The following is a 23252-nucleotide window of genomic DNA, read 5'->3' as shown; positions in this document are numbered from 1 at the left end:
TCTCAATCCCTTTGAATTGTAATAGAAATCAGGCACCTAATTCTCTTTGGTTTAAAAATCCCAGTTCTTCTCCTGGGGCAAGGCGTGTGTATTGATCTAGGTGATGTGCTACAGTACCGCTGTGCAATGCTATGTGAGTTTTATGTTGAACCATTAACCATTTGAATGCACGGCAATGTGTGATAGTATTGGGCACAGCATGTGCCCAATATTAAGATGGGCTGACTTAGATGTGTCTCGTGGGGCTGGTTTTTGCTCAATTGCTCATTTCCAGATGTGAATTTTGAGAAAGGCAGAGCTTGCAAGTGCTGTGTCTGTCTTCTGTTAAGGATCCCCCATAGCCAGTACCTATCTCCGTATAAGCAAGTGGGATTACTCCCAGCAGTATCAGCAGCAGCAGGACTGTAGACGCTTTGCTTCTTGGTTACTTGCTGTGAAACAGGTTTGCTATCAACCGTATCTGCCGAGCAGGTGAATTCCCACTGTTCCTGTTGCTGTGAGAGCCCTGTACAAAAGGTGACTTTGAGCATCATGGAAATGTCAGGAATATTTAGCCTGCTGTGTTTCTCAAAGGAAAGGAGATGGGAGTGGGGATTTAAGAGGCGGGTGGTATGGTCATAAAGGGATTTAGGACTGGGGCTAGACGTGGGTGTGACTATAGGATAGTCCAGTGGTCAGGGCAGAGAGAAGTCATTCAGGTGATGGTGGGTCTGCTTTTAGATCCCCGAGAGAGAGACTGTTCACGCAGGGGCCACCAGCAGTCCTACACTTGGCTTACTTCTGTTTTTATTAAACTTAGTGGTAAAATTTCTGTGGGGAGCCTGTCAGGTCCTAAGCACTTCTGAGAACTTGCAGCCCCCCAATTTTTGATCTATTACATTTGTTCCTCATGTTGTGGTTTAATTCCCAGGAGTGTCGTTAGGAGTAGTCTGTGGGTAGATGGGACTCCTGTGTTTCTTCTTAGTGCAGCTCCCAGGTGACTTTGCTGGATAAAAAGTGCTACCCAAGTAAACGTAAACTGTCAGTCATGGTCAGTCCTTAATGAGAGCTGTGCTAGATTCAGCTCAATCAGAAACCTACTTTGAGGGGGGCAAAAAAAATCTAGCGTGTCAATGTTTATTCAGTAGAGTAAAACCCAAGTGTCCTGGGAAGGAGCTGTGGTCTGCAGACTCAGGCTGGGCTCAGCTCCCCTCCAGCGACGGCTGACAGCAGATCCGACAAAGCACGCTTGCAGGATACGTTCTCCATTAAAAAGATGAAAGGTAAGAGAAGGAGAGGAGGCTAATTCTGATCAATTGCCAAAATCATAAAATGCAGAGAGAGAGAGAGGAAGAAACCAGCTGTAAATTACCCAGTGAGTCCATGCTGGAGCTGGGGATTAAACCCAGGTCTGCAAAATTCCAGTCAATTATTGCGAGCATGAGGCCACTTGCATCTGCTGACTCCCCGCTCCGGGTACTCCTCTTCTGAAGCAGCAAAGCTGCTTGCAAAGTGTGAGAGTGGCAAAATTTGGGCTAGTCAGCAATGCTTTTCTAGGCAATGCAATTCACGCGAGCCCTTGAGTCACTACGGGACGGCAGGATCACGTACCCTCCTGCTCCACAGCATGCCGGAGCCGTTTGAGAAATCCCTCGGCCCCGCGAGTTCCTGGGCAGAATCCCTGCGCTTGGTTAGGCTGAGTGGGGCTCCCGGGCTGTCAGTTAGGGGAGCAGGGTGGCGAATGAGTGACTGGAGAGGATGAACAGCGAGGGAGGACAGGCTTTCCATTACAGAAGATCTGGATTTATTTCCGTTCATTCATTGCAAGTCAGAATCCATTCTCTTCATTTTTATTCTTCCATGCTGTGACACCTTTAAAATCCATGGTACATTTAACTTTTGATTTTCATTTAATACCTTTTAAAGTGATCTAATGCAGACAGATTACAGACAGTAAGGGTTACTGTCCTTTGGTGGAAATACCCTATTTAATAAAACATTGTAAGACAGATTGACCGCTCCATGCATTAAAAAAAAGAAAGATATACTAAGTTTAGATGCTATGGCAGTAAAACTTTATAGGCCTATCAATTTTAGACAGACGTACGCTCAGGAAGTTTTCAAATCACTTTGCAAAGGTAACTAGCTATCCAAGTTTTGAAATCAGAAATAGTTGTTCATGCAGTTTGCAGTATTTAATGTAGATCTATGTAAATTGCTAGGGGAGGGGGAGGAGAACAGTTTGATCTTAAAATATAATTTGGACTGTTCTCATCTTTTCTCATAAAGGCTGTTTTGATCATTTGTTGCCACCTCCCAGTTTTCAAACATCTCAAGTCTCTCAAAAAGTTCTGATACTTTTAAAGATAAGGATCAAATTTTATGTATTTTTGTCTCTTAGTTCTCATGCCTTTGACATTTAGGTTTGCAAACTTCTTCCCCTATCAAAGGTCTTTAACAACTTTCTTTTTTTCATTTTTAAATGAAAATTGACATTCTTGTTTGATAATGTGACTCTAGGAGCCAAGACTTTAAGAAAAATGCCAAATACCACAATACCTATGGGAATTTGCAACCTTATTATTAATAATGGGCGCCTCTCATTTCTCTTCAAGTCTCCTGAGATTTTGATGTTTCATCTAAATCCACCCAGATTCTTGTGATCTTTAAAGGTGGGGAGACAGTGGAAAAGTACTTCCTTGGGAGAACTGATTACAAAGCCTGGATCCGGCTGCCATTTTGAACCTCTTTAAACATCAAATATTTTCAGGTCTAAGGTTTGGTTGCCTGCAATCTTGTTTTTTCCCCACTCCTTTTTGCTTTGCTGGTAGAATGAAGAATTTGATTTAAGGTTATATGCCTGGAAAAATAAAGCATTTAATTTACATTTTACAAGGCAGTTATTGCAGGTTAATTAAATATCAATTGAGTGTTATAGGCCATATTAAGATTTATTAATAACCCAGCAGATAAATCTCCTTAGAATTCAATTAAATGAAAATCACATAAAAATATATGTGCAATTTTATTCATATAATACATAAAACTTGTGAATTATAGTGCAGCATTGTACAGTAAGTTGATTAATGGGAATTAATTGCTGAAATAGAGAAAAATCAATTTAAACTTCCTTTAGCAGACATAAGAAACATAATATACTTCTCCCATAGCCTTGGAAAGCTGAGTTTGCGTCTGCACTTGCAGAGTTGCACTCCATACCGTAAGATACATCTTGGCCATGAATGTGCTTCCTCGCCTCTCACCTGCTTTAGCTCAGCATTTTAGGCTTAGAGAAAGGAACAACTCGTTATTGCCAACAACTCAATTTATTGCCAATTGCTGATCAGCTGGTGGGTATCCCTGACCCTGAAAGCACACAAGGGTTCGTGTGTTGTGGCACAGGCAAGATCTGTGTCTGTAAGGGAAAGGCTGTGAGCATGTCGAGAGGTTTGGGAGGGCTTGTACCAACGGATGTTGGAGACTTTTTCCCTTGATGCTTTTTCAAATATCTCCTTAAATATTTGTGACACAGTTAGCAATAGAAGTGGTGCTAGCCAGGTTGTCTGCTCCATGTCAGGAGTACATGGGTGTGCTGGGCTTTAACCAGGATTAGCGAGTGGATCTAGGTCCGTTTGGGGAAGCAAAGCTTCCGACATCGGAGATGAGGTTCAGGAGCTGGACTTGGAAAATCTCTTTCCAATATTTGCAGAACGATTGAGGCCGGGCATGCTGCCATCTGTTCCCTGCGCATCCTGTGTTAAATACTGTCAATATGAGATTATGTTCCAATTACAGTACCAGACTGACTGGTTTAACTCCTACCGTGAATCTATTTTCCTTTATTACTATGTACTAACTATGTGACTGATGTACCAGACACCAAAAGAGATGGTCTCTGCCCAGAGGGCTTTGTCTAAAAGAAACATGCCAGGAGAAGACAGAACGCAACAGAAAATGCAGATGAATGAGTAACTCAGTTGAGATTTTCCTTTTAATTTGGAGATTCTTTGCTTGTTTATGTGTTTGGCTTGAGTTTTAATATTACCAAACTTGCTTCCTTCAGACATTGCACAAGAACAGAGACTTCCATAGAAACTCAAACAGGGTTAGGCATGTGGCTCTTTGAAGTGTGTGTGTGTGCGCGTTGGGGGGGTGAATGCTCAGTGCACGCATGGGAACATTGGAAGATGGAAAATGAAGGGAGAACCGTGTTCCAGCTCAGCCGACAACTCCAGCAGACACCATGGCTTGCGCTGGGGAAGTTTACCTGCGTTTAAAATATAGCAGGTGTCTTTCTGTCAATGCGCTCCTTGCTCATCCTCCCCGCTCCTCTGGTAGAGAAGGCATGCATCTGTCTCCTCTGTGCTTCATCTCTGCTTCTCCCTGCAATAGTTGTCAGGGATATTAGCATTAAATACTTACTGCCTGGCTTAACTAAGGGGTAAGATAGGATTTAATTTGTATGGCTGAAATCCAATTATATAATGGAGCCCCTGGGGGAAGCAGTTATACCTGCTGAATCTCTTGGATGAGTAATTGTGCACAAAGGCTCCTCTCCAGAAGTAGAAACAGATCTGAAATATTTTTTTTCCCTCGCTTTTTGCTGCTGCTGTTACATAATAGGGCTGAGACCCTGAAAAGAAAAGCCAATGACAGCCCAGTGCAGTAGAAAGAATTAAAGCATTGCCAGGAGAAAACAAGTTATAATCTGATAAAATCAAGGATCTAACAGGAAGTCTGCAGCAGCATTAGCTTGGAGGAGCCAAAATGCAGGGCAGCCAAAGGAAGCTTACTCATCTTTTTGGAAAACAGCACAGAGGCTTTGCTGTCTAACTTTTTCCCCCCATTTCTACCATGAGCAGGGAAAGGGAATCCTCTACTTGCTTTTGTCACAGCCTGGGAGGTGGGTAGGTATAAAATAAGCTAAGCAGCCGACTAATTCAGATCCTTTTGAAAAGTCCTGCACTTAACTACCTTTAAAAATCCCTGCTCCTTATCCTGCATGTCATCTGTGTCCTGAGAACCATCAAAACCATAGGTGATGATGAGCAGAACAGGAACAAAAGCACGATGAGGTTCCCAGCAAGGTTTCTGAAAGCAGCAAAGCTTGTAAAGCATTGATCTCTGGGATGGCATTGGGCCTCGACAACTGTCCCATCTGATACCTTCAGCAGCTCCAAAGCCCACAAGGGCTCTGAAGGGGACTGAAGGCATCAGCTCTTATACTTGCACAAGTTTTCTCAAAGGGCAGAGTGCCGTATTTAATTCTGTTTTTAAAAATAGAAAGCAAACTTTTATTTTTTTCTAATGAGTTCTGAGTGGAAAAATAATTTCCTCAGTCTCTCTGATTATGTGACTATGTGGAGATAAAATGATGACTGCATCCAGTCAGGCAAGGGAAGGCCAAAACTCCAAATGCTGCAGACTGAGGACAAACCCGGAGGGTCGGAGACCCCCAGCCCGTCCATCAGCCCCACTCTCTGGGCAGATCTTTCGATTATTTTAAAAAACAGCTATAGCAAAAGCAGTTGGAACACTTGAACTCCTGAGGGAAAGGTACCTGTCTCACAGACTTGCAGCTCCACCCAGTGGCTCTTTTTTGGCAAGATAAACCCAAGGTTTCAGAAGCATTGAAACCTGTTGAGGTCAACGTTGTTATACTATGGCAACGCGCATGAGAAATTGGGTGTATATTTCTTTCAAATTCGTAGCAAGCTGTCGTCTACCATTTGAATAATGGCAAAAAACTGCAAAGGGAATTTTTAGTGAAATAGAAAACCCAGCCAAACCTCCCAGCACAAATGGTAGGAGAAAAATACAGTAGGGAACTGGTAACTTACACGCTTTGCCTTCCCAAATTCTCTATGAGCAGATTGCAATAGTTTCCCCCAAATTACTTTGTTATATGAAATTATTAGTGAATTACCAGAATAAATGACTTCTGACTTGTAATCTCATTTTTCAAAGAAATCTCTTGTGAGGGTGAATTTCAGTGAAGTTAACTTGGCAATTCACACCATATTGCTTTGTTTTCCTTCCTGGGTAATTACTGTGACTAACAAGAAGCAAATTTTGATCATTTCTATCAAGGATGCCATGCTGAAACTTGCTTTTTCCAGGAGGATTAGGGCACTTGTAATTAAAATAGACTTTTTTTGTACATGTGTACACTTTTACTGTAGGAAACCTCAAGAGATGGGTATGTATTTGCAGAACACAGAAGTGTGATACCAACAGAATTAATTTTAAGATTTGAACCAGTATTGTAAAAATATCCCATTCCTCCAAGCTCAAGTGAAAACTGAAATCTCTGTAGTGCTTAATGTAGGTTTAACAGTCTCTATTAAAAATAGAGGAGATGGTAAACTGGTACAGACTACAGTTTTTGTAGTGAATCTTCTGGAAGTGCCTGATCTACGTGTGTTAGGAAAATATCATCTGTGAAATACTGCTGTGTGGACTGTGTAGCTCCAGTGCCATGGAATGAGTTGAAATGACCTCTTCCTCCTGAAGTTCAGACATTATTTAGCATAAACACAGGCCCTAAGGCCTTCACTGAAGTTGCTGTCTGCCAGTGCGGCAGCAGAACGTGGGCTTTAATTTGTTTTGCTTTGCTGCTGGAGTGCTGCGAGGTAAGAGAATTTGAGTTACAAACTATATGAATTCCACCCCTAAGCTTGTAGACATCAGTTATCCATCCGTACGATTAGAAAGTAAGTCAGCCTACACATTGTTAGCGCAAGAGATTGGAAGTTTCCTTTTACAGGGATAATATTTTAAAACAGATATAACATTCCACACATTAAGAATAACAGGAAGCATCTCAAAAAAAGTAGCTCTGGAAAAGGGAATTACTTTTTTTTTTTTTTATTAAACCCCAAAACAGAGCAAGAACTTGCTGGGCTTTCCTTGCCTTCACCAAAATTATCACTGAAGACGCCTTGAGCATGAGGCAGGTACAGGCATCCCACCAGCTACCTGAGACCAGGGCAAGGGAGAGGTCCATTTGCTGAGCATGGAAAGGGATGGAGGCTGGTCAGGCTGTGGAACAAAACTGGTTAACTAATTTTATCAAAAAGGTGTTTGCTGCGCACCATCTCTCGTCTGAACCTGTCTCTCCTGTTCCTGTGAGGGATCCCGGTGCAGTGGTGGCACCGTGGGAATGAGTGAGGCCAGCAAGCCCTGCATCTGTGCGCACATACCTGCAAGAGGATGCTTTCAAATGCACCCTGGTCATTCATACGACACTTAAAATACCTGAGTTGTTGGCAGGCCAAGGGGTTTCTTTTGCAGCCAGCGAGTTTTGCTCTTTCTCTGTACTGGGATGTCTCAGTGTTTGCAAAACTTCTGCCAGAGGGCTGTGTGTGTTGTGAAGTTCAGATGAAGCTTGATGCTGTGATAAGCTCTCTCCTTACCCCAAACACGCTGCTTAGTTCTTCTTGTCATGCGGCTGGGGGGGTTCCAGGTTCCCTGCAGCTGCTTTCAACCACTGCACAGTTCTGTGCTTGCTCTCTTCCCAGGTGAAGAGGGGTTTGTACCCAAAGTGCCTCCAGGCTTTGTCTGTCTCATAGGAGAAGGTGGTGACTATTGTGTTCAGTAAAGGCAAGTTTATGAAAGCCGGTGGCTTCCAGAAAGGGTACAGGATAACCTTGATTATCCTGTGCAATTGTATCATTAACCACATCTTCCAGTAAGGGATGTGTGAGCCTAGTCTCACTGAGGGGTCCATAGAGGACAACAGCTGATGCCTTATCAGAAAACCTTTTCTTGTTGGAGTGTCATCATAGGAATAATACACTTGTCCTGCGAGTATGTCTGGTTTCAGTTGCAAGTTCCTTGCTGCAAGAACATGCATCCATGCGACGTTCCCTGGAGAAATGAGAGGGGGAAAGAAACAGGTATTCAGGAGGAGCTAAATTTTCCTGTTTACTGTAGAACGAGTACGTTGGATCTGCCGGCTTCAGCGCTGTGAAGTAGGGAAAGCGCTCATCGTGTTACTCCGCTGTACTGTAGAGAGACTGAGCAGTTAATCCAGGCCTCCAAGATCCTTTAAACCTTTGGTCTCCCCTTTGAGCTGGACAATTAATGTGCCTTGTGATACTGGTTCATGGGAAGCGAAAGGGCAGTGTTTTGTAGTGAGAGCAGGATGAATGGGAGGCAGCGCTCGAGAGTTTTATTTCTGGCACTGCTGTGAGCCTTTGAAGAAGTCACTTGATTTATCTAGGCCTGATTCTTCTCTAACAGCATTTTCAAACTACTGTTATGTGCACTTTTGGAAAAAGACATATAAGCGTGCTGTACAGAAATAACTAAAACTCTGCATGATTTAATGGGGAGTTACACTGCCCTGAAATGCATTCAACACCACAACAAACTGTTTCTGTAGGTTCTGTGAGTAGTTTCTTGTGCTTGCTAAAATCAGTTATGTAGTACAGCCTTTTTTTCAAGGAATTTTACAAGCAGTGTTAGTTTAATTTCTTCTAATAAAGAAAAAATTAAGTGTCTTTTCAAACCAAAAACATTTTTTAAATATTGCCTGAATTTCTCTCTCTCTCCCCATATATCCCTTGAAATGTTTACCTAGAAAAAGAAAGATTAGATCTCTCTCCTTTTTTCCATTGACTTTTTTTTTCAGTTTTCTAAACAGCATTTTCCCTATGTTGAGGGGAAGAAAAAAAAGGAAACCCTTCCAAGGAAAAACAGGAGAATGTAAACAACTGTTTTAAAAACTCTCTTAGCTAGTCTAAGTTTTATGGTTGTAAAAATATTAGTGCTCGTTCACCATACTCATCTATCTGTTTTGGAAGATTATGGTTAAGCTGACATGTAAAATCCCCCGTGACTAAAACAGCCTGGTGGCACCGCATGCAAAGAGAGCAATCATTCACTCACCCACGTATGTGTTATTACGCTCTGTGTTTTCAGGCTCCAGGTAGTTCAACACACCTTTCCTGGCTTTGGCTAACAAATACAGCTCTTGAAGAAACGATGCTTTCTCCCCATACACTGTGTTTGGACGGATAATGCAGGTTGTGAGTTTACCACCGTTGCTCAGCTGTAAAATCAGGGAGGGATGTTAGTGAGGGATGGATTCAGAGATGAAATCTTCTGCGGTGATGTTGGGATTGCCAGATAAAACCAAAACCTGAGAATACTAGGCTAGAGGAGTGAACCTTTGCAGAGGTGCTCTGGACACTTAGGGCCTGGTTTGAGTCCCTGAAAATGCAAGGAGGTGCCCAGTTTGACTTTTTTTTTTTATTTTCGTAGCACTTCTGCACTCGTGTGGTGCTCAGTGAGAGATGTTGGATGGAGGGACATTAACTTGTCTGCAGTTCTGAGGTATGAGTGAGTATTTGCAACAACCAAAGTCAGGTACCAGAGGAAGCCAGCTAAGCTCTCTGGCATCAAACTGTAACCAGGAGAGAGAGGTGCTCCAGGCAGTGATTTAGGACACAAATCTCATTTTTACATTCTACTTCATCCTCTAGAAGAACTCATCTGTCTGCCAACAGTATTGGGAGTCTAAAAAGACTAGCCAGCTAACTTAGGTATGTGACTGACTCTGGGTACACTAGTATTTTTGATTCTTATATCACTCTTAAATTAGACCTTTATGCAGGATGAACTAGGTGAACCTGGTTTCTTGGGCCCTAATTTAACACAGCTCTTTCCAAAGTCACATTCCTTCCGGTGGAGTTAAAGCACAGGCTCAAAGGGCAGCACCCTTTGATCTGGTGAGACTTTGGCAGCTTCCTGATGGTGTGGGAATATCAGGCTTTGGTAATGTGGTTTATGCACCAAGCCAAGGCAGCAGTTGGATACACGCTTAGATATGAGTTGTGGGATCTTTCTAACCATCTCTCTCCTTCCACCCATCCTGTGCTGTAACACCAGGGGTGCTACCATTGACTTTTGTACCTTTTTTCCGTTGGCTTCAAATACAAGTTTTTCTGCCATGGCCTTTGTCTTCCCATAAGGCAGCTCCACTTCCCCGCTGTATTTGGTGTCCTCATTTCCTCTGAAATAGATTGTGAGAGATGATGAGTGACCATGGAATAGAGCACAGGCCTTGGAGATGTTTGTCACAGCATGATTTACTCTGCAATGCCTGCTCTCCAGGGACTTACCACTGGCTCTGAGTATGTGAATCTGAGATCCTTGCTGCAGTTTGGGAGGAACAAGGCCTTAAGAAATACCGTGTGGTTCTAGGTGTTCATAGGCAGGCTTGCCTGAGGGTGGTGGTTTGATTTCCGAGAGATGGATTTGTTTTTGTCTAATAGCGTGATTGACGTAAACAATATTCTGGCAGGCAAATTAGAAGGCAGAGGAGTTACCTTTTTAAGCAACTCACAAGTCGCTGAACAAGGTGGAAAGAACACAAGAAGATGGAGAGCAGGAAAATGAGAGCAATCCTACTTCATTTTTTTAATTAGAGGTAGAGAAAAGCCTCTTGTGAGCCATAAACCAAAAGGAGAAGCTGCTGCTTAATTTTCTCACAGAGTTGATTAGAGTTGGGAGACATTTACCAGTGATGTGATAGAGCTGCTAGTGATCTCCTGGAAGACATGCAATCAGTGGGTTTGTGTGCTGGAATTATTCCTTCATCTCCCCTAGCAATTACACTAGATGGGAATAGCAAAGGAGTGGACCCGTGACTAAGGGCAAGCAGGGCTTGTGGCCATGCTGGGGTCACTTGCTTGCCGCTATGGAAGACAACATACTCCTCAGCCTCCTAACTTAGCGCTGCAAGGAGGAAAGCCCATAGGATCCAACATGTAACTGGCCTCACAGGCCCTGAAATAATTCCAAGGAGAACCAAGAAAGCACTCTGTTGCCTACCAGGGCATTGGTATTTTGTCCCAGTGGTTCTAGATCAACATTAGTCCATTGCAGGATTTGGTTAAGCAGATTCAGTGGGCTCTGGAGGAGCTGGGGAGTGAAGAAACCTTGTTTGAAGCATTGGGAAGGACCACCCATGAATACCACATGGCCACGTGCTCCTTTGCTGCCATGACTAGCATGGACAGGCTCTCTCACCCTCTGTGTGCTGCAAGTGGCTTTTTTCACATTTTTAAATTAATTTACTCTGTATTTTGCTCTCCTAGAGAAATTCACCCTAGGCAAACACGAGGCTTTGCCAGGCATAGGGTACCCCCGCACAGGGCAGTGAAGGATTATCACGCTCCTTTTGCAGATGGGGCTTGGATGCACCCCTTGGAAGGGTTTAGTGGCCTGTGATGAGTTAATGCATCAAGTCTGCAGCAGAGGTCTTTTTGTCAAACACTGGGCCTTGGGAGAGCAAACTCTGACTCAGGCTTGATGTTTGACCTTGGGCAACTTGCTTACTCTTCTCTGCGCTCAGATCTCCATGTGTAAAAGGTGGATAATGCTGTTGCCTTTCTCTTGCCTGTTTGGCAGTCTAGTATCATGTGTCAGATATCCCAGGTGAGATCAGGGCCTTCTTGTGCTACAGCTACAGAAATAAATTAGGAGCATCAGAAGTACAGCCTCCCTGCGTACCCTAGGCTTTTATCACAAAGCCCTCCTCCCCTTCCCTGTGTTTACGGGTGATGAGCAAGAGACAAACCAGAAAACAAGCAAGACAACAGATTGATTGTGCACGGTTTGTTGCAAGCCGGGGAGAGGCCCAAGACAATTAGGGGGGTTATCTAGAAGTTCTAGTTTTAATTGCTTTCTTTTTTTAATCCAAATTTATTTTTTGCCTTGCAAAGCTTTTGAAAAGCAGCAGCTTCACAAAGGGGCAAACCTGCCTGCCGTTCCTGGGCTGCAGAGCTCTGCTCGTGTTTGCCTTCCCCCACCCCTTTTGAAGACTGGTAGTAACAAAGAGCTCAGCATAATGCTCTTGCTTTTCAAAACGATCACACATAACTGAACGCTAATAAGACTGGAGCAGCATTGTCAGAAGGTATCTCAGCGGTGGCTGTCTCAGAGGGATTGAGACTGACAGAGGCATTTTCTATTATTGTCGGATGCTGAGGTGTGAGCATTATCCCTGCACCCATCACCCTGTCCAGAGACTAATCGTGCTTTATCTGTGTCTATTCCCAAGCACGTAAAAGTGAGTTAAATAAAATTATACAAGGAATGATGGAGAAAGGGGACAGAGAAAAAGGAAGGCAGGCAGGATCATGGACTGTGAGGGAGAAGGGCAGAACAGACTGGGTGGGGACGGGGGAGATGAGAAGAGGAGGAAGGGGAAAGCTGCATCACCTGTGCTTTCAATCTGGAAAACAGAGCTGTATTACGTTGCCTTCCAATCTTCACTGGGCTCCCTATTGAGACAAGTGGTGTAATTTTTTACTGGGGGTCTGACTCTTCTCTCATTTCGTATTCTGTCATTCCCTTAGTTCAAAATCAAAACCATTGGAGAACAAGGACCACTCTCTCGGGCTTTCTCCCAGCATCATGGGAGAACCCGAGTGTGTTCTGCAAAACAAGTTAAAGGCTGTAGGTAGTGGTTTTATTTGCGTTTGTGGGGAGGAAGGATTGGGAGTTGGTGGGCAGAGGGTGTTCATGTGTAGCTCTATGAGCATCAGCCCAGGTGGGTTTGTGCTTGCACCCATTGGTACTACCATTACAAGCCAAAGGACTGTCCTCTCAGGCAAGATTTGGGGTAGGTTTTTCAAGACATCTGTCTCTTAAGTCACAGGACTAAAATACTAACAAGGATGTGCCTGTATCTGCCTTCCTTTTTAGAAATGATTTGGATATGCTAATGACTAAATTCCAGCTTTTCAGTGACACAGAGCCCGTAGTGCTCATGGTCCCAAGTGGATTGAGGTTTGTTGCTCTCACGGATTTTTTTTTCCTAAGCCAGACATTTATTCTACAGATTTGGGTGTTTAAACACTTTTCAAAACAACTGGGTTATGCCTTAGCTTACTTGCGAGCATGAAATTTAGGCTTGCAGGTCATTTAAAGTTATGTCTTAAGCAGTGTTTTCTGGCTGGGCTCAAATTTCTAGAGCCAAATGACTGAAGCCAGCTGCGTCTAGACTGGCTGCCTATAGAGAAAAAACTTGACTTTGAGCCAGTTCCCCTTGCCCACAAGTTTCCATGGTTTGAGCAGTCTGTATGGCTACAACGATGCTTGAAATCAGCAAGGAGCCTTACAATGGTACGTATCAGACTGCAGCTATCTCCACTTGACTTCAAATTTAACCTAAAACTTCAGCTCCTGGTCTTCAGAAATATCAGCCCAGTTCTCAAGGTGCAAGTACTGTTGCCCCATGAATACAAAAGGTATCCAGATGCTGAGTCCTGAGCAGGAACGTCAGCTGATTGTGAAAGTCAGTTCTAGATATCAAAGTCCTATAGGAAACCCCCCACCCCGTAATTTTGAGCCGTCTTTGTATTGCTCCAAATCCCACCTTTCCAGCAGCCAGTTTTCTAAAGTTCTGCTGCTTCTTCTGGGTCTGTGGGTCAGTCTCAGAGGAGCCACATACAGGGGAGATGTGTTGATCATAATGCCCAGGAGTGTAAAGTCCAGGAGTTAGCCCTCGTAAGCGTATTGCCAGAAAGAAGGATTTTGAGGGATAGAAGGGTGCAATTTACAGGTCAGATCCAGGTCACACAAGAGTGTAACTACACATGAATACTGTGGGGCGACTTCACACCAAATGCATCTGGCCCCTAAAACTATGTGGCCAACTAACTCTCCTCTGAGATAGTGCTAAAATAGTCTGTATACATTTGACCACATTTGATAATAGGAGATGGGTACAGGCTTGCTGTCAATTCACTATGGAGCTGAAAAGAGGAGGGAGAGTGGGTGGGTAACAGTAGAGCATCACCTGCCTTTTGGATTGACTTGGTGTGAGGGGAGAGCAAAAACTCTGAGCCAACAGCAGGTTACAGCTTGACCATATCACAAGCCTTAAGAATCTGAGACCTTATCTGAAACTGATTTTAGAGCTTAGAGGAGCAGAGTGGTACAGGGGACAGTCTGGAGGTGCAGTTGGGTCATACATCTCAACCAACTCTTTCAATCAGTGGTGTCCACTACTGGTCAAGTTTAGGTTGGGAGGATGCGTGGTTGCATAGGGATGTGGTTCCATAGGGATGAGGAATGGACAGGAAGGGGAACACATATCTTCTCCTTCATAGCCACAGGAAAAATCTCCATCTGGCTGCAGTTTCATTGCTGTTTAACCAGAAATCCAGAGTGATGGCAAAGATTTGCTTAGCCTTACCTGAACATGGGCTCGTGTGAGATATTGGGTCCCACCGCAGCAATGGAGCTTGTGTAGACAACATATGGGATGTTCAGGTCACAGCAGGCTCTTAACACATTTTCAGTACCTGGGGGGTAGGTTGGGAAGGACAAACATTAACCACCTTGCCTCGATTCCTGTTGTTGCATTCATTGTGATTTTGATTCAAGTTGATTCTATGAGAACCTCAATGACAACAGCATAACCATGGTTGTATACTGAGGGGCTTCAAATCTGATGAGGCAGGTCTTAAAGGAGGCCACTCGTGGGGGTGGTTTCCGGAAGTCTCCATACTATTTATACCTGGCTAATCAGGCTCTGCCCTTGAGCCTTGTGTGGGGAGGGCTTGTGATTTCTCTGTTCACTTCGTTAAGGGCATAATCTGAAATTGTCAAGGAAATCCTGAGTTTAGGATAATTTCAGAGGGCATGAATCAGTATGAAGACATGGTGGAAAAGAATCAATTTACTTCTCCATGAGCCTATCACAATATGGAAAGTTAACTGAGAACCCCTGTTGAGAAACATCACTGGAAACAGCTGAGTTAAAATCCATTCAGCTTAACAAAAAGCAGATTAAAAAGTCTTTAAGCAGCTAGATGGAAGAAATAATTCTTGTAGAAGAGGGCTCTTCAATCTAGTCAACAAGACTATAACAGGATTCGGCAGTCAGTGGCTGAAAGGGGAGAGAATCAAAGCAGGAGAGATGTAAATTTTTGCCAGAAATGGTAATTAACCATAGCCACACTAATACTCTTCAGCATTGTTATGGCTTGTTGAAAGACATGATAGATAGCCCATTAACTTGCAGTCCTTAATTCTAGGCAAAAAGTCTTTTGAAAAGGCATAGTCCAATTTAGCCACAAATTGTTGGGCTTAAGGCAGTAATTGAATGAATTTCTGTGGCCTGAGTTTCAGAGAGGAACCAGCTAGAGCATTATATAGTTGACCCGTCCTGACCCTATGGTTTTTTTTTTTTCCATGAAGTCTACAGCAGGTATCAAATACAGTTCATTTTTATTCCTTTACGTGCTATGATTTTAGTAGAAAACTTTAGACTAATCTCCCGATTGAAGATTTTGAGAAGTCCTAGTGAGGGCAGCAGCCTCATGTCAGGGAGGTCTACGTGAAGCCATCCAAGGGGAGGCAAAAACGCAGAATAGTTTGTCTCTGAAAATAAGGCTCCTGTTAAGACATCTCAAACTGTGCTCCTCCAAGAGGCTCTCAGTCACCAGTCACATGGGAAAAATTTTTGCGTGTGTGGTTTTCTGGGAATGTCACAAACATCTGCAAGAGTGTTTGGTTTGCTGAACAGGGGAGTTGCCCAGTGTTCACTGCTATCTGTACAAACCTCACTACGCTGAAGTACCTTCCTCATAGCAAACAGACAACGAAGGGAAGATCTCACAAAGCCATTAAAAGGCAGTGGGAACCCTCGGGCTCTGAATATTCTCAGTACACATGCACGGTACAGGCTCTTAAAAGCATCTGGTTTTGAAAACAACTACAGCTATGAAAAGAAGGATGGAATTTAAATGTTGCCCTTGAATGCATCAGCAAATAGTAGGAGCCCTAAGCAGTAATCGAGTTTGAGATATATATATATAAAAAATATATAAAATTCCTTCCTTGTGGTTAACAACTATTTTAGTAGCTAACAGCCTGAGGTGCCATTGGAATTGCTGCTGTAATAGGGATTTCATTATTTTTATAGCCTGTGCTTATTTCCTAGATTTATGAACAGATTTTCTTTAAGCAGATCTTGCACCTAACACGAAATCGGCTCTTGGTGATAGGAAGAAAGTGCTGTGGAGCTCTCAGTTATGCACGGCTTGTAGACATGTAATAGTTGTGAACTCTGACTATAATTAAAATAACATCACCCCTTCACAGCGTGGATGCAGTTCAACTGGTATAGTCACATTGGTGTACAGTGTAGATTTTTCTCCCTGGGAAAGCTGTAAGCTATCTGGAACAGGAGTTAACTTTTAATTGCTGTCCTTGTCACATACTAAACAGTTTCTTACCACTATAGGCATGTTCTGAATCACCTCACTACTAGTATTACTGAAAGTTAAACCCTTGACCAGAATAACTATATAATAACTGGGTCCAGATTTGACTCCTAAGACGAAGCTTTAGCAGTGGAGAGGAGCAGCATGGCCTGCCCTGAGGAAGGACAGAGGGGCAAAGGCAGAAACTTCCCCGCTGGAAAGGAAGGGTCCCAGGCACCTTTCTCATCCCAAAGCAGAGTGGTACGTGTGAAATTCAGGGGACACGGGAGCACTAAACCAGAGGGGATATGTGTGTTGTAGCCTCTTGTGTGACTACATCAAGGCGTGTGAATTTAAGGCTGTATTTAATTGCTTGTTTTAAAGAGCTTACCCCCAACGTTGACATCTCTCATTTCCCAAAAGGGCACAGTGTTTCTGTAGTCCATAATAGCAGCTGTGTGAATAACCACGTGAACTCCCCGCATGGTAGCAAGGAGCAGATTGTAGTCTCGAATGTCTCCTTTCATCACTGTCACATAAGTGGTAGCTGGAGAAAAAGAATATAACCATAGATGCAGTACAAAAGTACAAATCTGCATCCTACCCTTCTTGCAGAGTGAGGATCTGGCTTGCAAAGCTTGCTTCTCTGCAGGGCAGGCTGAAGCACACTCTAACCACTGTGCCATTTGAATACATCACACCAGGGGAAAATCCATCCCTATTTTTGAATCCAAGACAGACCTGGTTTAATTCAGCACGGCACTTTGCCAGTTTGCACCAACTGTGGGCCAGAATAACCGTGGCTGTCACTGCAAATTTCTAGTGTGTATGCGAGGACGGTGCTGAGCAAGAATGGGGGACTGTTGGCCAGTTACTGCAACTGTTACTGGAGTTACCGGCCGGGGCTGGGTACAGGGCTTGCTGCTGTACCTGTGAACGGGTGAGGCCCTGCCTAACAACTTCCTTAAGACAGGAGATTTTTAGAGCTTACTGGGAATAACACCAGGTGAATTCGAGCGACATTGCACAGGGCTTTATTTAAATTGTAAATACTATAGATGGGAAGGGAAAAAGAATGTAACAGGTTAAAAAGTTTCATAGGAAATTCCTCAGAACTGTTGGGGTTTTTTTCATATCTCCTTTTTCCCTCCCTCAAAATAGCTGTTCCATACATGGCTACTTTGGCATCTCCTGCTACTTTTCTTGCTTTGAGAGTGTTGTAAGATTTAAGTGTAGTTGGGAACAGGCCAGCAAGAAGCTAGGAAGCTGCCCTCCTTGGGGCTTTGGGAAGGAGAAGTCTCCTCTGCTCTGGGCTGGCGGCTTGTTGGAGAGCCCCATGCAGCCAGGGATCAGAGTAGTGGCTTCTGAAGGATCATGCAGCTTAGGGAAGAGTTTGTGACTCCAGCTGTGGAAGTATTAAGATATGGAAGCCTGCAGTGAACCACTACCGGGACAAGAGGCTGAAAGAACAGGGTTTTTCCTCACAAACTCAAAGGAGAGACACAGTTCAAGAAAGCAGGTCAGCTGGCTGAGCATTTGCTAAGAAGCAGGATGTGTAGGAAGAGGCAGAAGTTTTACAAAAGGATCAAGCTGATTTCTTAATTAGCATAACCAAGATTTGGTGGACTAGCTCATAGGAGTTTTAATATTAAATTGATTTAATGTTAAAACATAGACTTGATTCAGCAAGAATAGAGCAGAAAAGGAAAGAAGGCACTGCCCACACAGTAGGGGTAGCACACTTGCCTGGAGGACCAGAGTGCGGAGGAGGATGCTCCTGCTGAGAGTCTCTGCCAGTGCCGAAAGGTGGAGTAGGGTGTCAGCAACCTCATGGAGAAGGATTTTGCTGCTGCATAGTGGTGAGGGAAAGCCCGTAAGCACGCAGGCTCAAGGGTTAAATAGCCTCTTTTGCCTCACCTGTCTCAAGGCAGCTGGTGCAATTAAGACCAACAAGGGAACAATGAGAACTCAGCCAGGGAGGCCTCGTATCCAGGGGGGATACAAGGCAACCAGGAGAAATTTTCAAATTGATAAGGCCCCATGAGCTTTATGCAGGGCTACTAAAGAGGCGATGGGTGTCACTGCAGCTTTATTGCACTATCAGCTACTTTGGAGAACTTTTGGAGGAGGCACTGGAAGACTGCAGTAGAGTAAATGAAACACCTGTGCTTAGAAAGGAGGTAAAGGAGAGGCAGGAAATTACAGAACAGCTTGATTTCAACCCCAGGAAATTCAGGAACACACACTTAGACAACATGTGTGTGAGCACCTGTGGGATAATAAGGAGAATAGAAGCAGCTGACATGGATTTGTCAAGAACAAATCAAGTTGGATAAATCTCCTTTGTTCTTATGACAAGTTAACAGGCTGTATGGATATTGTAGAACAGGTCCATGTCATCTATCTTGATTTTAGAAGGGCTTTGGAAACTCTGTGTCATTCTCATAAGCGAGTTGGTAAAATGTGGTCTAAGTAAGCCACATTAGGGTGAGCACAAAGCTGGCTGAATTACAGTTCCCAGGGAATTGCCAGCTGTGGTAGGTGGCTGCCCTGGGGCTCTCCAGGGTGTATTGCTGTATTTGAGTCTTTTTTTATTGTTTTCGTCAAGAATCCGGCAGATTTGTTCATTAAATCGGCAGATAACATCAGACTGGGAGGCACTCGAAGTTTGCTGGAGGATTAGAGTACAAGCTGAACGTAACTAATAGAGTCTGGAAAACAAAAAGGTGAAATCTGATAGGCACAAAGAGAAGTTGTTTGCTTAGTGGGGAAGAGGCAGTGGGTCTTCACGAGAGAATTAAACCGGACGAGGGCAGCTCAGGAGCTATTGCCTGTCTGCAGCCTCTTGCGACTGTCAAAAAGGTATGACAGTTTTCTCGGCACTGGGAAGGCCACAGCTCTGTCCTAACCTCGTGCTCTCCCAGAAGAGAGCAATGCCGATGCGCAGCAATACAGAAGGTGTGAGCTGCGCAGGAGAGAGGAGCACACAAGACCTGTTTTAGCCTAAAGGAGAAACCAGCACGGACTAGAAAGGGGTTGTGGTTTTCAAATCATGAAGATTGTTGTGAAAAAGGACAGTATTGACCTATTCTACCTGTAAGGTTAGATGAGAAATCAGGGACTTAAATTGCAGATTAGACTGTACCAACAGTAATGGCCTTACAGTGCAGAAATTGGGCGCCCGAGGTGGCCTGGGGACAGGATAGAAAAACACCTGTCAGGACGGTCGTGGGGAGCTGATTCTGCCTTGGGGCAAAAGCAATGGGGGGTTGGGATGGCCCCTGAGGGCTGCTTCTGCCTCATTTCGCTGTCATTTGCTGTGGTGTTCGGCCACAGACCTCTCCTGGAGCATGGATTATGGCAGCTCCTGAAGGTTTAAACAGGTTTGGGTTTGGTTTTTTCAATTATGGGTGCTTTTAAGGCAATCGGCCTGGGGAAACCAGTCTGGTGAGTTTGTCTGCCGAGGGAGGGTTTCTGATTGTGATTATTTCCCTGGGAGTCTTCTAACTTGCTTTAAGTATATTTCCTTTCTATTGATACCTCCTAACAGATAGGATCTCCCGTATCATTTTTTCCTCTCCCATTCGAAGCAGCTGAAGGTTTGGGCAGTGGGAGGGAGGTAGTCCCAGCCCACCATTAGCCACACAGAGCACTGTGAGCTGCGCTGGCTTGTTTGGGGTGGGTATTCTCAAATACGGTAAAACAGGTTGCTTTTCCCCAACATACCTCACTGCGATCAACCCTGGTGAAACATCAGAAGGCAGCTCTCAGAATATGATCGAATGGATTAATTTAATATCTTTGAGCATGTTTACTGACACCCACCTCTCCTTTTTTATGCGCAGCACAGTAAGGCTGCTATAGATTTCTCTCAATTATTTCTGTAATTTATTCCACATTATCTGCAGCAGATGCTGAGTTTGATTCTGTTGTTGTCAGGATTTTTGTGTTATTTTTCTCAGAATTGGTAACTGGTTGGAGCAGTTCAGGAGCATGTTTTTTTGTCCCTTTGCTGTTAGTCAGACTGGTTGAGCAGAGACAACTGGGTGAGCCAAGTTCCTGTGCCAGGTACTCAGGGGCTTAGATCCTCCCTGTGGCAGATCTCCTGGGGTTACACACTATGGATCTTTTTGCTTTTAGTCCTATGCTGAAAAATCTCTCTGAGCTGGAAGTTATTCATGCACTCTGTTTAATCCAGGTTCCTACCCCATGCCTGTAACCATGGCATCTCCAACATAATACCAGCTCTCTTGAAAGGGAGGGTTATGGCCGCTAAATAGAAGCTGATGCCCTTTTCTTACCTGTGGTGAATTTTTCTACTTCTTCTCTTGCTGCTGAATCAAAAACTCTGACTTCTTTGATGTAGTCTTGCTGAGACAGGAGCTCTACGATCCTCTCCCCTATAAAACCACATCCTCCTGTCACCAGGTAGACCCAGGCTCTATCCATTTCTGAAGTTGTTTTTGTGGTTGAGGAGTAGAGAGAAGTTTGCTGCCAAGATCCTATCATGCACCGTTAACCTCTCAGCCAATATGTTTTCTGAACTAAGTCTAAAGCTTAACTGTCATATAAAGTTACTGGCTGAACATTAACTCCATCCAGTTATATATAAATCAGGTTTTCATTGGCACAGTCACACAAGTGCTGCCACAGACATACCAGTGCTGCGTACAGGTCAATTCTGGGCTGTCTGACTCAGCCTTTCCCTTCTACCACAGTAGCCCATGATCAGCAGGGCACCTCCAGCTTGCCTTGGTACATGGCCAGTATCAGTCCAAACTTTTGATGCCAGAAGTTTTCCATCCTGGACAGCCCTTTCCCACGGGCCGGGTTGTCAGTTGTCATAGCCTAGACCTGTCTGGGTGCTGCACAAAGATGGTGTGTCCTAGAGACGTGCTTAGGGCAGCCATCCGTTAGTGGGAAGCTACGCGGCTCCTGTCCCCATCCCTGGTGCATTTGTACAGATGGCGTATAGCGCCGAGCTGTGCTGTGTGCAATACAGGCAGGGTCAGGAGTGGGCATCGGCAACTTTGCGATCACCGACTCTGCCAGTTTGATTATCTAGTGTGGCTCTGCTGAATTAATTCTTCCTTGAGTTGGAATATATACATGCATACACACACACACTTACTTAGAAGGAGAAAGTCCTCTCTTAATTTGAAAAATGTCTAGTAGCAAAAACTCTACCACATTCTTTGGCAAATTGTTACAATGGTTAATTATCATCGTCTTTAGAACAATGCCCTATTGTTTTTTATTTGCCGGATAGTGGCTAATACACTTTTTCCTTGCTAGGCTGCAAAAGCTGTGTGCTATCCCATTTGTCAGGCGGATTTTTTTTTTTTTTTTTAAAAAAAGGGGGGGATTGGGTTTGGCTAAGGGTACTTGATCCTGTCCTAAGGGGTGGGGGCCCTCTGGCACAGCTGTTTCTCTCTGCCTCTCTCATGGAGTCTGAGAGATAACTTAAGCTGCGCCTGATCAGCTACCGGTCGCTCTTTGAAGCCAAGCAAATTATTTGCTGAAGTCTGGAGTAGTCAAATATTTTCCAATCCGTCTTTGAACCAACTTGTCACAGGTTTTTGTGAACTGTAGACACACTGTTCTAAAAGAGGTAGCAAAGATAAATAGGATAATGTAATTTCCCCGTTTACTTTTCCTTTGTAATACGTACAGAGTTGTAGCTGCCTTTCTGGCCATAGTGTTGCTTGGGAAGGTTAGGAATAGTTTGTTCCCGTATCAGGATTGCTGTTTCCCTGTCCCCGGCGTTGTCTGTGCGGATGGGTTACAGACGCTGCTTCAGGCTGCGTTGGGCGGGGGTACTCCTGGTGGCCCTGCCCCGGTTGCATACAACAGGCTGAGACGTGGAGAGCAGTATTGTCGGAGCCATTCTTACTGTGCTGTTAATGGTTGACTGTCTTTAAAAAAGCTGTATAACAACTTGCTGCTCTGCTGAGCGTGTGGTTAATGAAGAGTTAACACAGTGTATTCAAAGAGTAACTGTGTTTTGTCTCTCTGTGTGTGTATATATATATATATTATTTTTTTAATCAGCTCCTGCTAGAAGTTCAATCTGTTCAACTCTACCATTGATTTTTCTTGTGCTGCGTTAAGCGTTAGGAAAAGCGCCGTTTCCCCTTGCTCTGATTACAATCAGTGGCCATAATGGCCCAGAGACCAACATGGGCCTGATGCTAATTTGGTGCTTGGCAGGCCAGCGCAGCCACAAACGTCCTGAGAAATTAATTTAGCCTTTTATCCAGCAACTCCCAATCTGTACAGTAGTGATTAACAGAACTGCCTTCCCTCGGAGGACTTTTTGCAAGGATAAAAATATCAGTTGGAGGTGTTAGGACACAAGAACCAAGATAAATACACCCTGAGAGACCAGGAGAAGTGCTGCATGGGAATGTTTGGCATCAAGTAACCTTGAGTATGTCCTCATCAGTGATGCAAAAAGCTGTATGAAGCAGAGGCCTTGACACTGCGGACGTTTCCCGGTGTTTACAAGACTTAGACTTTGCTACACTATTGGTATCTGCGTATCTGCAGTGCAATCTGAGCAGTAGGGGAAAAAAATTGGCTGTGATTTACATATCTCTTGTTTTTGTTAGCATATAAAAAAACAAGTTCAGAAACTAGGACTGTCATGTTGCTGACAGACACAGCCCAGGTCCTCTCCTACAGCTGAGGCTCACGCAGAGCAAAGCCGCCCTTTGCAAACAGACAGGTAGTTGCATCTAAATCTAGTAGTTGTTCCCATAGTAGGAAGGTTTGAAAGAAAAAAAGTCCCTAACCACATCCTCTGCTACCAGTTTGAACTGACACATGAGGTGACGAGTCAGGGGGTCTACATAAACCCAGAGGCAAATTCAGAGAAAGCACAAGTGGGCAAATGCAGCCACTTCTGGAGGAGGCAGATGCCCAGGAGGTGGCAGGGGATGGCGGGGAGGGGGGGGCCTGGGCAGCTGTTGCTGTCTAAGATTAGCCAACTCGACTGCCTTGAACTCTAAGGAAACTTAGGAGGAAGTGAGGCAAGTTGCAAATAAC

At 44.2% G+C, this 23252-nt stretch overlaps 1 protein-coding gene across 3 annotated transcripts; it reads right to left on the bottom strand.

The window, feature by feature from the left end:
* Nucleotides 1-779: 779 nt before the first annotated feature.
* Nucleotides 780-21859, bottom strand: LOC141746486 (3 beta-hydroxysteroid dehydrogenase type 7-like). Of its 3 annotated transcripts, XM_074595068.1 has the most exons (7): nt 20507-21859; nt 16597-16752; nt 14192-14300; nt 9898-9997; nt 8872-9034; nt 7395-7848; nt 780-4362 (listed from the first exon to the last, which is right to left on the bottom strand). In XM_074595068.1, exons 1-6 carry the CDS (start codon nt 20712-20714, stop codon nt 7409-7411), a joined length of 1176 nt encoding a protein of 391 aa, XP_074451169.1. In that variant the 5' UTR covers nt 20715-21859; the 3' UTR covers nt 780-4362; nt 7395-7408. The 3 variants fall into 3 exon arrangements, with proteins under 3 accessions (XP_074451169.1, XP_074451168.1, XP_074451170.1); XM_074595067.1 differs by lacking the exon at nt 780-4362 and having other exon boundaries at nt 6799-7848; XM_074595069.1 differs by lacking the exons at nt 780-4362; nt 20507-21859 and adding an exon at nt 17952-18067 and having other exon boundaries at nt 6799-7848.
* Nucleotides 21860-23252: the final 1393 nt, after the last annotated feature.

This window comes from Larus michahellis, chromosome 7 (assembly GCF_964199755.1).
Source record: "Larus michahellis chromosome 7, bLarMic1.1, whole genome shotgun sequence".
NCBI classification, from domain to species: Eukaryota; Metazoa; Chordata; class Aves; order Charadriiformes; family Laridae; genus Larus; species Larus michahellis.
This window is presented reverse-complemented; position numbering and strand designations above follow the sequence as displayed.

Bases quoted from the DNA above. Each gene is read 5' to 3' on its own strand.
- LOC141746486 (XM_074595068.1), bottom strand. From the start codon at position 20,714: ATGATAGGATCTTGGCAGCAAACTTCTCTCTACTCCTCAACCACAAAA. The intron at 16,753-20,506 runs GTAAGAAAAGGG...CTTTTTCTCCAG, and splicing joins AGTAGAAAAATTCACCACAG to CTACCACTTATGTGACAGTG. The intron at 9,998-14,191 runs GTAAGGCTAAGC...AATCTATTTCAG, and splicing joins TCACACGAGCCCATGTTCAG to AGGAAATGAGGACACCAAAT.